The sequence below is a fragment of the Benincasa hispida genome, chromosome 7, assembly GCF_009727055.1.
Source record: "Benincasa hispida cultivar B227 chromosome 7, ASM972705v1, whole genome shotgun sequence".
Taxonomy (NCBI): domain Eukaryota; kingdom Viridiplantae; phylum Streptophyta; class Magnoliopsida; order Cucurbitales; family Cucurbitaceae; genus Benincasa; species Benincasa hispida.
Window position 1 is genome coordinate 26,220,102 of NC_052355.1, and position 15,951 is coordinate 26,236,052.

Consider the following 15,951-nt stretch of genomic DNA (forward strand, 5'->3'; position numbering starts at 1 on the left):
GTTTTGGGGTTATGCAGTGTAGACTGCATGTTATATCTTGAACAACATTCCCTCGAAAAATGTTTTTGAAACACCTTTTGAGTTATGGAGAGGTCGTAAAGGTAGTTTACGCCACATCAAAATTTGGGGTTGTCTGGCATATGTGCTTGCGACTAACCCAAAGAAGTTGGAACCGCGTTCGAAGGTTTGCCTCTTTGTGGGCCACCCTAAGGAAATGAGAGGAGGATACTTCTATGATCTAAGTGAGAACAAAGTGTTTGTTTCCACTAATGCTATCTTCTTGGAAGAAGATCATATGAGGGATCATAAGCCACGAAGTAAGCTCGTTTTACGTGAGATCTCAAGTGAGACTGAGACTATTGAGGGTTCGACAAGAGTTGTTGAACAGACCGACAGATCAACAAGAGTTATTGAGGTTGGGACATCTAGTCAACCAGCTCAAGAGTTGAGACTACCTCGACGTAATGAGAGGGTTATGAACCCACCAGATCGCTACATGGGTTTGACTGAAGCCCAAAACGTCATTACGAATGATGGGGTCGAGGATCCGTTGTCTTTTAATAAAGCAATGGAGGATGTTGACAAAGATGAATGGGTTAAGGACATGAACCAGGAAATGGAGTCTATGTACTTCAATAACGTTTGGAAGCTTGTTGATCCACCTGATGGGATAAGATCTATTGGGTGTAAGTGGATTCTTAAGCGAAAGAGAGGTGTAGATGGAAAGGTGTAAACCTTTAAGGCTAGACTCGTGGCAAAGGATTATACCCAAGTTGAAGGAGTTAACTATGAGAAAACTTTCTCACATGTTGTCATGTTGAAGTCTATCAGGATTCTCTTGTCCATAGCCACATTTTATGATTATAAAATATGACAAATGGATGTCAAGACTGCCTTTCTTAATGGTAATCTTGAGGAGACCATCTATATGACTCAACCAGAGGTGTTTGTAGTTCTAGATCAAGAGCAAAGAGTTTGCAAGCTTAATAGGTCCATTTATAGGCTGAAACAAGCATCTAGATCTTTGAACATCACATTTGACACTACTGTCAAATCGTTTGGCTTTAACTAGAATATTGACGAGTCTTATGTTTACAAGAAGATCATCAACAACTCAGTAGCTTTTCTGGTACTGTATGTGGATGATATCTTACTCATTGGGAATGATGTAGGGTATCTGACTAACATTAAGAGTTGGTTAGCTGCCCAGTTCCAAATGAAAGATTTAGGTGAGGCACGGTATGTTCTCGGGATTCAGATTATTCGGGATCGCAAGAACAAACGGTTAGCCCTGTTTCAGGCATCGTACATTGATCAAATGTTGATCAGGTACATGATGCAGGATTCCAAGAGGGGTTTGTTACCCTTCAAGTATGGAATTGTTCTGTCTAAGGATCAATGTCCTAAGACACCTTAAGAGGTTGAGGAGATGAGACGGATTCCCTATGCTTCTGCTGTAGGAAGCTTGATGTATGCAATGTTGTGTACTAGACCCAACATTTGCTATGCAGTAGGGATTGCCGGTCGGTATCAGTCCAATTCAGGATTTGATCACTGGGCAGTGGTCAAGATGATCCTTAAGTATCTTCGGAGAACGAGGGATTACATGCTTGTATATGGAGATGATCCTTACGGAATACAACGTTGATGATCCTTACGGAATACAATGTTGATGATCCCTTTACAAAGGCCCTCACGGCTAAAGTGTTCGAAGGTCACCTGAAAGTTTGGGTCTGTGGGACATGCGGCATCTTGTCTAGGGCAAGTGGGAGATGATACTGGGGTATGCCCTAGTTTATTGTATATTGTACATTATTATATTGTATTGTACATTAGTCTCTCGAGTCATTAGGACAAGTAGGAGATTATTGGGATTGGTGTCCTAATTCTCCCGGAGTCTCGTTGTTTTGTAAAGATACAGATTTTTAAATGAATAAAATAAGTGTTATTTAATTCTGGCATTTACTCATATCCAATAAACAAAGCTCCTTGGTTATCTTATGTGAACTTAAGCATGTATATGTGATATACAAGTGAATCATGCCTTAAGTGATAATCTAAATAGGTCTGAAGTATAAGGATTAAGGTGGGATACCTGATTCTAGTGACACTACAGATACGGTCTGCTTTGTAGAAGTTTGCAAGTGTTGTAAACTCTTATAGATGGTAGATCCTGACCATTCATGTGGAGATGTGGAACGGGGGTGACCTATATAAAAAGTTTATATAAGACTTGAACCACGAGATGACTAGACTCTGTATAAAACGCTGTTGATACTAGAGACTTACATCTCACTTAAACGACCATAGGTGACACAACCTCAATCCTGAGTGTTTTGGGAACTCCTGCCTTTGAGGGCGGTCCTTTGATTAGTATGGTTGAGAGTGACCAGATTTCCAACTCAACATGCCTACCTTTTTGGGGACTAGTCTGATTTAGGAGCTGGGAACTCAATCCACAATATGGAATTCACTCCTTTCTCGAAGTAGAGAGAAGTAGAGAGATTGCCCCCTTAAGGGCTGATTTCGGGGCTTGAACATAGTGGCCACAACTTTTCTTTGGAAGAGAAGACTCAGTCATAGTAGAACTATGACTTATGTTCATTAGATGGATCGGTGGTACTTAAGGAGAAAGATGTAACTACAAGGGCATAACGGTTATTGGCCCAGCTGTACTTATGAGCGATCTGTGAAGGGTTGTTGCACTGCTGATTGGTTAAGATGGACACATAATATATATGTGATAAGAAGAGTTCAGCTGACGGTCTTTAGTGGAGTGCCTGACAGTTAATGGATGGTGGATCCCGTAACTAAAGAGTTTAATCAGTTATTCACGTACTGTTGAAGCTTCGAGCTATAGGTCCATGAGGTCCCCTTGGTAGCTCAATGGATTCAGTTTAGGATTAGTTCTTGGTGTTGATTTGAAATGTTCAAATTGACAAGAGGTATTTTGATTATATATGATATAATCGGTTTGATGTATAAGATACATCTAGTAGAGGATTGATGTAAATGAGATTTACATTAAATACCATGGAATAGAAAAAGAATTATGGTTTATATGTTTCATGAGATGAAATATTAAAAACTATAGGTTATAAATATAGTATGATAAGTTGGTTATCATTTATGTTTATAATAATATTAATTATTGGATAATTAATTTTTTTTCTTTTAAATAACCAAAGTAGTGGGTGTTTATTGAATCATGGTAACCGTGAGTTTAAAAGGAAAATAGTTTTCCTATTTTGAAAGGGAAGGTTTTACAAAAGATTTGAAAAGGTTTTGAGTTTTCTCTCCGTGCAAAAGAAACTCACGATGTCGTCAAGTAAATTCGGATTTACTAAACGATGGCTGGGCAAGCTAAGCGATCGTGTTGTGGCGAGCTAAACGATCGTGCAGTATTTACTAAACGATCGCATAACTTTGCTAGACGATTGTTGGCCCAAGGTAAATGATTTTGTAGTGTCTGTAGGCAACAGACTGAGCTAAATGATGAGCTAAACGATCGCTTAGCTTTATCTAAACGATTGAGCATCGACCTATACAATAGGTTTCCGCCATTTCCCACTTGACCAGTCGTGTACGTGATCGGTGTTTCCTCTTTCATCTGCCTCACACCAAGTCCGAACAGAGCCCACCATCTAGATTCTCACACCGAGAATACCAAGGTAGCCTTATTGGTAGTGTCATACTCAACTCGACACCGTCGAGGTTTTCTGGAGGTCGTTCGTGGTGCTGTGGAGACCGTTCGTGTTGCTAAGGAGTTCGTACTGAGGCGATCGTTGAGGATGAGCACGAAGTGTTCGTACTGTGTCATTGCCGTGTTGCGGTCGTGTAGATCGAGCGTTCGTGGTCGCTGTTGTTTTAGTGGTCGTGCAACGGAGCATGGAGACGAGGCTTCAAATGTTCGTAGAGTTCCTCTCTTGTTCATTTGAGTTTATTCATGCTGTAATTTCTCTGTATGAATTGTATAACCGTTTGTTTGAAATCCACTGTAAATGCATTGTTCGTTCATGATTGTAATTTGGAATTATCATTCTTCCGCTGCTCATAGAAATTTCAGTTCTGATTTCCTTAAAAAACAATCATACACATGCAATTTAAAAAATATAATTAAAATGTTAAATTCTCATAATTTTTAAAAATTAAAATTCAAGATCACCCAACATAAAATTGCTCCAAGCTAAGCACGCTTAACTTTGAAGTCCCTATGATTGAGGTATCGAAAAGGAAAGTGCACCTTGTTGGTATAAATAGTAACTTTCAATTCTTTTAAGCCTTTCTTAACCAGACTTTCATGTCCTCAAGATCTCTCTCATTCGGATGTGATACTAGTTCATTCATGTACCCCTCATGAATTCGGTTCGTTACATCACTTTTTAAATGTCGAACTTTTGGATCAGTAGTCTGAACACCAAAAGGTGTCAAACCTATGGGAAACAAATGAGTATTTGTAAGGAAAATAAATGAAAATAATGAGGTCACGAGATACAAAACAAGACTAGTTGCACAATATTTTTCACAAAACCTGGTCTTGATTATGAGGAGACGTATTTTCTAGTGGTGGATGTATTTATATTAAGATATTTAATTGGTCTGACTATGTATGAAAATCTAGATATGATCTTATAGATGTACTCACAATATATTTATATGGATCACTTGATAATGATATTTATATGAGAATCCTAAAAGGATTTAAGGTACTTGAAACATATAAATCAAATTCTCGGGAATTACATTTAATAAAGTTACAGAGATCATTATATTGATTAAAACAATCAAGACGAATGTGGAACAATTGCCTGAGTATATTTGTTGAAAGAAGGATATCAAAATAATCCAATATGTCCATATGTTTTTATAAAGAAATCACAATCAAGATTTGTTATTATAACTACATATGTTCACAACTTAAATATAATTGAGACTTCTGAAGAGCTTTCAAAGACAATAGAACATCTTAAGAAATAATTTGAGATGAAAAATCTCAGAAAAACAAAAAAATTTCTTGGCTTGCAAATTGAGCATTTAGCATATGTATTTGTTCATGAGTCAACTTATATGGGAAATTTTTTTAAAAAGGTTCTACATGGATAAAGCACATCCATTGAACATTTCAATTGAAGTTTGTTCACTAGATGTAAAGAAAAATATATTTTGAACTCAAGATGATAATGAAGAACTTCTTGGTCCCAAAGTACCACATCTTAGTGCAATTGGTGCACTTATGTATCTTGCTAATAATACAAGACCAGATATTGCATTTTCAGTAAATTTACTAGTAAGATATAGTTCTTCTCCAGCAAAAAGACGTTTCAGAATTAAGTATATACTTCGTTATCTCCGAGGAACGATCAACATGGGTTTGTTTTGTTCAAATAAATCAAATTTTGATCTACTTGGTTATGCAGATTCTGGATAGTTATCTGATCCACACAAAGCTAGATCTCAAACAGATTATCTGTTCACATGTGGATGAATTACTATATCATGACAATCGGTGAAACAGACCATAACAGCCACTTCCTCAAATCATGCTGAAATTCTTGCAATTCACAAGGCTAGTCAAGAATATGTATGACTAAAATCAATGACTCAACACATTCCTGGAACATGTGATTTGTCTTTAAGTAAAAATCTTCCAACGATATTATACGAAGACAACATAACATGCATATCCTAAATCAATGGAGAATATATAAAAGGAGATGGAACAGAGTATATTTCACCAAGATATAAAAGGAGATGGAACAGAGTATATTTCACCAAAGCTTTTCTACGCTCATGATCTTGAAGAAAATGGTGACATCACTGTACAACAAATTTACTCGAAAGATAACCTGCCAGACTTATTTACAAAATCAATACCAACCACGACTTTTGAAAATGGTGCACAACATTAGAATGCGGTGACTCAGAGATCTTAAGTGATGTTTCCATGAGAGGGAGTAAATATACTTTTTAAGAGTATCATATGAAATATGTACTCTTTTTCCTTCACTAAGATTTTTTCCCAATAAGTTTTTTCCTAGTACAGTTTTAACGAGGCATTTTTCATATATAATGGGTATCTAAGGAGGTATATAGATATGTTAAATTAGGTGTAGAATCAAGAAAGTAACCCGTAAATGGAAAATGGAGAAGAACGAAGATTAGGGATGGAAGTGAAGCGAAGAGGAATGGTTGAAATGAATTGGACTCCAACACTCATCTGGGCGTTCGCCTAAAATCCAATGAACAACCATCCTTCTTTTTTGGTACCGGGGATCCACTTTTTCTTTTTTTTTAATTTTCATTTTTGTTTGTATATGTTTTTAGGGCAAAATACTTTTTTGATTCCTAGGTTTTGGGTCTAATTTCTATTTAGTCTCTAGGTTTCAAAATATTATCATTTTATCTTAACCTGCTTCAATTTGGTCCCTATATTTTAAGATGCACACTTTTAACGTTGATTAGTCATTAAATAATCATTTTTCGTCTTTAGCGTTAATTTATGTAATAAATTATAAATCATTAAAAATTATAATTAATTAAGTTTAACTATTTTTTTTTATCACTTTTCAAATTAAAATTAAAGTTTCACTTCATAATTATTTCTAATTAATTAATAGAAATTGTTGTCAATGATTGAAAGTGAAAATTTAATGAAAAAGGACCGTAAAAAATATAAATTCTTCAAACCTAAGGACCAGATTAAAACAAACTCAAATCTCAAGAGTAAAATTATGACTTCTTGAAATTTAGAGACTAAATCAAATAAAACTCAAAACTTAAAGGACTAAATGTGTACTATTTTGATACTAAATTTATATGATAGAGTGGAAATGTCTATTCGATTTTTTCGATATCAAATCATAGATATATAAAAATGTCGATAAAAATTTAATTTTATACATACAACAAAAATGTAGTAAAAAATATACCTCCGATCACAAGAGATAGCTCATGCCAAACTAAATATCGAAATAGGGACAAATTTTCAAGTCATTGTACTCTTTTATTAGATGAAATTGTTACTTGTATTATAAATACGTTCAATTAGGTGTAATGTAGATGTTCATTATTAGTGTAAATTGGTTGTGTGTCACTTATCAATTTTCCCATGTGTTGTCCATGTGTCTCAATATTACATACTATTAGTGTCAATGTAATCCACCTCCTACTTGCTAAATTGCTTATTAATAGTGGCATTTGGTGGATTTCGAAGACGCACATATTGCTGATCAATCCAAAAATATTGGAGAAAGTGAAGAAATTCATATTTTGTTGTTTTATTTATTTATTTTATTATATTTTTTTAATATTATATTTTATTGATATATGTGTTCTCGTTGTACTCCTCAAGTTCAAAATAACTTGCAAATTAATTGTGTAAACAAAAATTTTTAAGAAATTATTTTGTTTATTCAAAAAATAAAGGTATAATTTTTCATTTTTATCTTAAAAAGTCGAAAGTCCTATACGTCTTCTCGATTTTAATAAGAAAAGAAAATTATGTTGTCTTATTCTTACATTTTTCTTACTCAGACTCCATGTGGAATTAACTTTTTAAAAAATCAACTGTGAAAAGAAATAAAATAATGTTAGATAAATTTATCCGTAGACTTGAAAATGTAGGTTAGAGTGTTTGGTAGATAAATATAAAAAAAATATCTTATTTTAGATATAATAATTAAAATAGAGTTATAATAATTTTTTTTAAAAAAAAATTATAATTTAAATATTTTAAATAATTGTTTAGTATGATAAATTTGGTATATTATATATTAATTTTTAAATATTAGAAAAAATAATTTTATTTTTAAAAAAATAACAAAATATATAAACTCATAAAAAATAGAAAAAATTTGATTAGGTGAGAAATAGATAAATATATAAGATAAACCTTCTAATTAAAATATAAAATTGAAAAAATAAATATTAATTAAAAATTATACCTAATTTTAGGAGGATATTAAAAGTTAGAAACGCATTTTTAAAAAATGAATTTAACAGATTTTTAAATCTTATCAAACACAAAAAAAGCAGTTAAATTTTTTTTCAAATGACTCTTTCCTTTTCAATTATTTATTCTGAAGCTTTTCACACAAAACTATTTTTGTAATCAGCATAAAAATGTTAATCTATTGATTTAAATATATTTTTCTAATTTTAAAATGTTTCCACATAATTTATCAACATCGAAGACGTTTCCATGTTAATAAAATTGAACTTCCGTCTCAATATGATGAAAATACTAGGCCAAGCTTTAGTGGTAATAATCCAAAAAAAAAAAAAAAAAAAAAAAAACTATTTTTTTTATTGTTAAAACTTGACTTGATTTTTAAATCATTAATAAAAATTAATAACAAATAAAAAAATTTAGAAGTAGAAATAGTGTCTACAGATTTAAACTTTAAAAACAAAAACAAGATGATCACAAAATGAGGTTAACTGATTATCAAATGAGACCCAATCTGTAACGACCCGACTTTTCATGATCTATAACATGGGGCGTTACTTCATAATTATACATCTACATTCCAAACTTTTGACCTTTTGAAGTAAAATTCTTTTAAAACAAGAATAACACTTCATATCATCTTATCAAATCAATAACTAAACAAAATGAATAAAACTTTTGTTCGGAGTCTCCCTAAAACCATAAATTTAAAACTATAATACATTGAAGAACTTGAAAGTTTAACATAAAAGGTTCTAGAATTTCAAATACCAAGACTTGTTTCAAACATGAAAAACATGAAAACATGAGTGGAAGCTTATGTTTGGTCTCAATGGCACGATTACGGATTCTTATTGCCATTCACCAGTCCGTCTTTGCCCTTATCTGAAAAAACATATCATAAGAAAGGGTGAGTAAGTGACCCACTATTGGACCCACTAGGTAAATTTGTTAGTCTTCCTATTTGGGCATTGTTATAAATTTTGTAACATGGCAGTCATGGTGATCCCGTGGGAACACAAATCATGACAATCTAGTGGTCCCAAAGGAGCACGAGTGAGAACCCAAAGGAACACAAATCATGGCAGTCTAGTGAACCCGAAGGAACACATATCATGACAGTCTATTGAACCCGAAAGAACATATATCATGACAAACTAGTGAACCCGAAGGAACACATATCGTGGCAATCTAGTGAACCCGAAGGAACACAGATCATAGCAATAGTGGCAATCTCTTAGGGATACCAAATCAGTCATAAAATGGTGAACCTAAGAGTTCACAAACATAAAATGTACACTATTCGATAAGAGTGCTAACAGTCACCATCAGTCCAACATGCAACATACAACATCTAAATTTGATATCAAACCATAAACATGTTATCATGATCTTAGTAGCATAATTCATAGGTTTCTAGAACACCCTCAACAGCCCATCCATTAGCAAACAAAGCAAATCATTCCATCGCAATAATATCATGCTTTCATATGTATACACAATCTTAACATCAACTTAGTTAGGGTGCCTGGTCTGAGGGCGAACCAATACTAAACCACTTACATTGGAATTAAGTCCAAATAGCTAGTAATTTAACTTTAAAAAAACCTTGAATCAATAAATCCAAAAACATAAACCGAAATTAAATCTAACGTTTAAGGAACAATTCCAATGACAACTAAACCCGAATGTTTCCAAACAACTTACCCAACACGTGATTTGATCGAAAACCACTTCAAAGCTTCAAAATCAACACGATTCAACAACGATATCACCAAAATCAATATTTAGCTCTAATGGATATCAACTTTGGATCTTCTAATCCAACCTTTAAAAAAATCACAATTAAAACAAAAAGTTAAGCCAACACTTGATGGGTATCTAAAAATTCTCAACAAAAACCCCAAACCTTCCATAAAAAATCGCCGAACAGTCTTAATCTTGTTGGAAAGTACCTTAAAAGTCTGTAAAACTCAATTTCAACATAAAAAACACTATGGTAATCCAAAACTTAAACAAAAAATTGATGTGCACTCAAAATCTTCCAAGAAACCCATAAAACACCAAATAACTTACCCAGAATATTATTTCCACGGCAATGACGCTAACGGCAGTGACAATGATGGCAACCATAGACAGGCAACAAGCATTACTATCGGATGACGCAAATTATTTAAGCTAGCGACTGGTAGTGGAAGCCTTGCATGAGGAAGGTTTGCAATAGTTAGAGAGAAGGAAATTTTCAATTTTACGGATTCTAGTCAGAACTAGGGGTGTAGATAGGTTGAGTTGGGTTGGATTGAGGGTATTTTTTGGACCAACCCGAAAATATGGGTTGGTTTGATTGACAATCCAAATGACCCAAATAAAGTTTCTAACCCAACCCAACCTCTAAAATTCGGATTGGGTTGGGTTGTCGGGTTATAACTTTTTTATTATTATTTTTAATGAAAATTATATATATATATATATAATATATATATATAATATATATATATAATATATATATATATATACTATAAAATACATGACTAATAACTAAGATCTCATAAAATTAAGATCTAAACACTCATTTGGTATGTAAAATCAATTAAATAAAAATATTTTTTAAATACCAAATATCTATAATATTTATTGTAAATTTTAAACAAAGACAAATATCATAACAATTTTAAAAGAGAAATATTAAAAATTAAAGAATTAATCAATACAAAAAAAATCAAACTTTAAATAAAGAGGAATCGATACAAAGAAATCAAATTTTTTTTAGCCAACCCACAACCCAATCCAACCCAATAAAAATAGAAAAATTCAACCCAACCCAACCCAAAAACAAAACTAACTCAACCCGACCATTACATTTTGGGTTGGATAGTCTAGATTGTTCGGGTTAATTCAACAATCTAACCATTCAAAATAGGACTCTATATGTCTCGAACAAACCGACACGATCCTCACTCTATCTATCGATAATTTTGAAAAAGTTGTTGAAAAACCGAATAGCTATCTTTCTCTTTGATTTTGTATCTCTTCTTACTCTCTTTTAATTTCAAATATCTCATTTCTTTCATTTTTTTTTTCAAATTTCATATATATCAATCTCAAATATGTAAAAACTAAAAACTAAAGAAAATCAAAATGTTACAAACCAGAATCCTGTTAAACACATATATATATGTATACATGTGTGTGTATGTATGAAATATCAACCTCAAATATGTAAGTATATATGTATACATATATGAAATATCAATCTCAAATATGTAAATATAGGATTGAACAAGAGACTTCGAAGATGTTTGAAATTATTATGGTTAAAATATAGATTATGTATTTGAAGTTTTAATTTTGAGAAGGAAATAGTAATTACTTTAACAAAGATGAAATAATACAAAATAGTATCAAAGTAAGAAGTAGACATCCTATTATGTGTTTGAGAAGAAATATAGTAAATAGCAAGAGGTAGACATTATAATTTAAAGATAGTCTTCGTCCCGAAACGCACACCTTTCAGAATTATCATAGCTTATCACAGTTTCCTAAGGCACAAAAGAATAGCTGTTAACAAGCAAGGGTTGGAAAACTAAGAGAACAAGAAAAAATGTCGGGTGTTTTTTGCTTGGAACCACAGTTCAGAGAAAAGAACCAAAGATACTTTTTGTTTTCCAATCCAATCCTATTTATCTGCAACTCCAATCAATACATAATCTTTGAATTCTTGGTAAGCTAGAAAAAAAAAAGGCACATAAGAAAAACAAAAAACATAAATCCAGAAACTTCGTAATCCTACCAACTGAATTAAAATAAAATTCATCTATTATTGAGAAAATTTGGATATGACTGCTGCCTGGTGGTGCTGCTGGCTAGATCCATTTCCTCCATTTGGGGTTCTCCGAAAATTTTCATCTCGAAATCATCAATGTTATTGCTGTAGCTCCCTCCCCCCAATTCAAAATCATTGTTGAGCACACTGAACTCTCTGCGCTCCTCCATGCATATCGTCATCTTCATCGTATGCCTCTTGTACTTGCTTCCTGCGCATCTCCTCTTCGATGTTGACATCATGGAGAGTGGTCTCTTCACATTCATCCAACTCCATATCCGAGAGCTGCACTGAAGTCCTGGGGGGCAGCACGCCCTCCAGCGCCTTGCACTGTTCAGGGTTCAAGGAGTCTGGGAACTCGACACTGAAGTGGATGTAAAGTTTACCCTTCATGAATGGCCTCTGGTACATTGGCATACCCTCATCATTGATGGCCTTGAATTGGTCTGTGCGCAATTGAGAATGGAAAACTGTGAGCAAATGCACCAACATAAGTAGATATAATAAATCACAAACGGTTGCATACCAGGCTTTACTACTTCGCCAGGAAGCGATTTGATGAGTAGCTGTCGGCCATCCAAATGTGTCAGAATAAATTGGAAACCACAAAGAGACTCGACAAGCGACAAGGTATGCTCCACGAAGAGATCATCACCCTTTCTCTTAAACTTCGGGTGCTCTTTTTGTTGTAGGACAAAAACGATATCTCCAGTTACAGTGTCGGGCTGAACAAATAAGTAAAATGAAAACCAATCATATCACGTGTTTTAAAGTTACAAATAAGTTATCTCCAAGAAGAATGCAATCTTACCGCTTCATCTGCTTCACCAGGGAATGTAATCTTTTGTCCATTTTGCATACCCTTCTCCACAATTACTTCCAAAACTTTCTTCTCCTGAACAACCTTTTCACCCTTGCACTGTGAGCAACGATCTTTATCATTGATGGTCTCACCAGTTCCTTTGCATTCATTACAAGGATGCTGCATTTGTTGTATCATAGAGGGGCCAAGGTGTCTGATGGAAACTTTCATACCAGATCCTTGACAGCCAGGACATTTCATCGAAGCACCAGATTTAGAGCCCTTACTGTAATTTTTATAGCAAAATCCACGTGAGTTCTTGAAGTCAAGGACAATTAACGAAGGGAAAAAGCATAACCATCATAGTTACTCACCCCTTGCACTTTGAGCAAATTACGTTGCGTGAAAGAGAGAGCTTCTTTGAAGTACCATTGTAGAGATCTTCCAAGGAGACCTTGAGGGGATGGATAACATCCTCTCCCCTTCTTTGCCTTCGGCCTCTGCTGCTTCCACCACCTGAACAAAATCTCAAAATCGATTTCAATTGCTTATAGTAAACCTCACATTAAATAATTGAACATCACAGCAAATAATATTACCACCAAACGGGCTTCCACCAAAGAAAGACTGGAATATATCAAATGGATCATGGCCACCGCCACCCCCCATTCCTTCCTTGAGAGCATCCTCGCCATATTGGTCATATATCTCACGTTTCTCTGGATCACTCAACACCTCATAGGCTTGTGCTAACTCCTTGAACTGTATCGCAAAAGGAAATTTTTCAAAAAGGTTAATATTTTTCTCTTTTGATGATCACGTCAGATGGTTAGGAATATATTTGTCAAGAAAAAAAACAATCAGAACATAAACCAACATCAAATTGAAGTACCCAAGTGAACGGAGAACGACTGACATACAATTAATCTAGCTTTGAGTCGAAATCGTGCGATCAATAAAGTTTTCTAATTGCACATTACACTTCAAGAAATACATATTATTCACTACACAAGTACACACGCAAACAACCGACGTTCGAATTTCACACCCTACGTAAGAAAAGCATCAATTCCTCTAAAAATTATTGCAACCCTAGCAAACAATCCCTTCATTAAAATACAAGCGTTATCAACTTTTTTAATTAAGACCCAAGACCATCAGCAGAGCATCACAATTTACAAAACTAACCAGTCGATCTAAACATAATGATCCGCCGTCAGTTATCATCAGGAAAATACGTTAGAAAATACCCAAATCAACGATTCAAAATTACCAACAGAGGGAGAAAGAGCTCACTTTTTCGGGGTCACCACCCTTATCGGGATGGTTCTTGATAGCGGCCTTTCTATAAGCCTTCTTTAGATCGTCTTGCGACGCATTCTTCGAGACTCCGAGAATCTCATAGTATTTGGTGTTATCGCTCTTCTTGGGCCTTCCAAACATTTTTGCCTCACCGATCGGATCTCAACAAACCCTAATAAAGCAATTTAACCCAGAATCAAAAATCAAGATCTCGAAATCAAAATCAAGAGGGAAAAACAAACAACTCGAAAACCGATGAATCGAGAAGAGGGAAAACACGAACCTTACAAGAACGAAAAGGGCGATCTTGAAGTGAAAGATCGGTGACCTGAGGGCAGAGAAACCAAAAGGGTCGCTCGAGACGGCGAGGTAGAGAGAGGGATTGAAGAGTTTCAGATCTCAAACTATAAAGAAATAATTCGACGGTCAGGATTGTTCCTTTAAAAGATGTGGTCAGCTGAGGCTTAGGGGTAATCTTGACATTTTCACACTAAGGCGGCCAAACCCACATATGCTGAGGAAGGATCTAGAATTTTCTTGTTTTTCTTATTTTTAAGGTTTTGGTTCTTTTTATAAGTTCCAATTCGTAAGTTTTTTTTATCCTTTTGGAAAAATACCCTTTTTTTTCGTTTTGGATTTAAGTTTTATTTGATTTTTTTTTAATTTCAAAATACTATTCCTAAGTATTAAATTTAGTTTCATTTTAATTTATATGTGGTAAAATGTTACATTTTTATCTTTGAAATTTGAACTTTATTCCAATTTGATTAATAGATTTTAAGATGTACACTTCTAATCTTTATTTTTCCATTAAATAGTCACTTTTAGTTTTTAATGATGTCTACTAATTCATTTAAAATAATTATAAAATGAAACTTGTAATTTAATTTTAAGAGAGATAAAGAAAAACGAGGAACTTATTTAATTACAGTTCATTTAATTTTTTAAACTAATTAATAGATATTACCACTAAATATGAATAAATGAGTAATTAGTGAAAAATTGAAGTTAAGAGTGTAAATCTTGAAACATATAAATCAAAACAAAACAAAACTCAATGATAGAATTATAAATTTTTAAAACCTATGGATAATACCTAAGAATAAGAATGTAGCATTTTAAAACCTATTGACCAAGTATGAACTATACCTAAAATATATGAACCAAAAAAATATTTTTATCCCATTTTTTAATATGTCAATTTGGGAGTGAAAAATTCAAACCCAGACTTTTAAACTATGGTCAAAAGTTGGTGGCTTGTTTATGGATAAACAAATCAATATTAAATTGTTTCACAGGGACAAAATTGTTGGTCGGGAGTGTATATATCAATGATCAAACTTCCGATTTTAAATTTGATAATATAGATATTATCTCAATTGAGTCATGATGATTATGACAAAAACAAAAAAAAAATCGTTATGGTTAAAGTATATGCAATAAGGTGATTTATTTTAATATTTTGTTTAGTCCATTAATTATATGAATTAATGGTCGGACCCTTTGACCTAAAAAAACAATTGTATACCCATTATTATATATATATATATATAAATGTTTTGCCAATTATTCTTCGGCTAAACCCATTTTTGCATTTTAACCTCTGTCAAGGTAAATGGTTTGAAGAGCATGTATGCCATTTTCAATAATAAAAAGTAAAATAAATATTATTATGACTTATATGGGTTTTCTTTTTTACAAGTGTAGCTTTAAGTATATTAATTTTATATTTTTAAGTTGTTAATTAATTTGAAAAAGAAGTATAATATATAAGTTATCGATATTAACTTGGCTGTCCAATCATCAAACTCATTCATAAATGTTTCCATTTTTCGAGTAAATTATTGACGAGAAGCTTTGGTTTATTCAGTAAAAACTCATATAATCTGATTAACCGTTTCACTGTTTAGAATTATCACTAACTTATAATAGTGAAGAGTAAACATACAATATTCAATTTGTTACAATAAGTTTTCAAATGAATGGGTCAATATTGGATTAAATAGGAAAAAAAATTAATAAAAAAAATAATAAAGTCACTAAATAAATATACATTTTTAGAGAAGTAATAAATAA

General features: G+C 33.1%; 1 protein-coding gene across 2 annotated transcripts; it reads right to left on the reverse strand.

The window, feature by feature from the left end:
* Positions 1-11,537: 11,537 nt before the first annotated feature.
* Positions 11,538-14,311, reverse strand: LOC120081488 (dnaJ protein homolog). 2 transcript variants are annotated; one of them, XM_039036423.1, is made up of 7 exons: positions 14,159-14,311; positions 13,870-14,047; positions 13,173-13,335; positions 12,948-13,089; positions 12,583-12,859; positions 12,298-12,496; positions 11,538-12,217 (listed from the first exon to the last, which is right to left on the reverse strand). In XM_039036423.1, the coding sequence occupies exons 2-7, from the start codon at positions 14,014-14,016 to the stop codon at positions 11,904-11,906; spliced, it is 1,242 nt and encodes a 413-aa protein (XP_038892351.1). In that variant the 5' UTR covers positions 14,017-14,047; positions 14,159-14,311; the 3' UTR covers positions 11,538-11,903. The 2 variants fall into 2 exon arrangements, with proteins under 2 accessions (XP_038892351.1, XP_038892352.1); XM_039036424.1 differs by having other exon boundaries at positions 14,164-14,299.
* Positions 14,312-15,951: the final 1,640 nt, after the last annotated feature.

What these genes read in the sequence shown, in the direction of transcription:
- LOC120081488 (XM_039036423.1), bottom strand. Translation starts at nt 14,016, where the DNA reads ATGTTTGGAAGGCCCAAGAAGAGCGATAACACCAAATACTATGAGATT. An exon ending in TGGTGGAAGCCCGTTTGGTG is followed by an intron (nt 13,090 to 13,172) that starts GTAATATTATTT and finishes GATTTTGTTCAG; the next exon opens with GTGGTGGAAGCAGCAGAGGC. An exon ending in CTGGTGAAGCAGATGAAGCG is followed by an intron (nt 12,497 to 12,582) that starts GTAAGATTGCAT and finishes TTATTTGTTCAG; the next exon opens with CCCGACACTGTAACTGGAGA.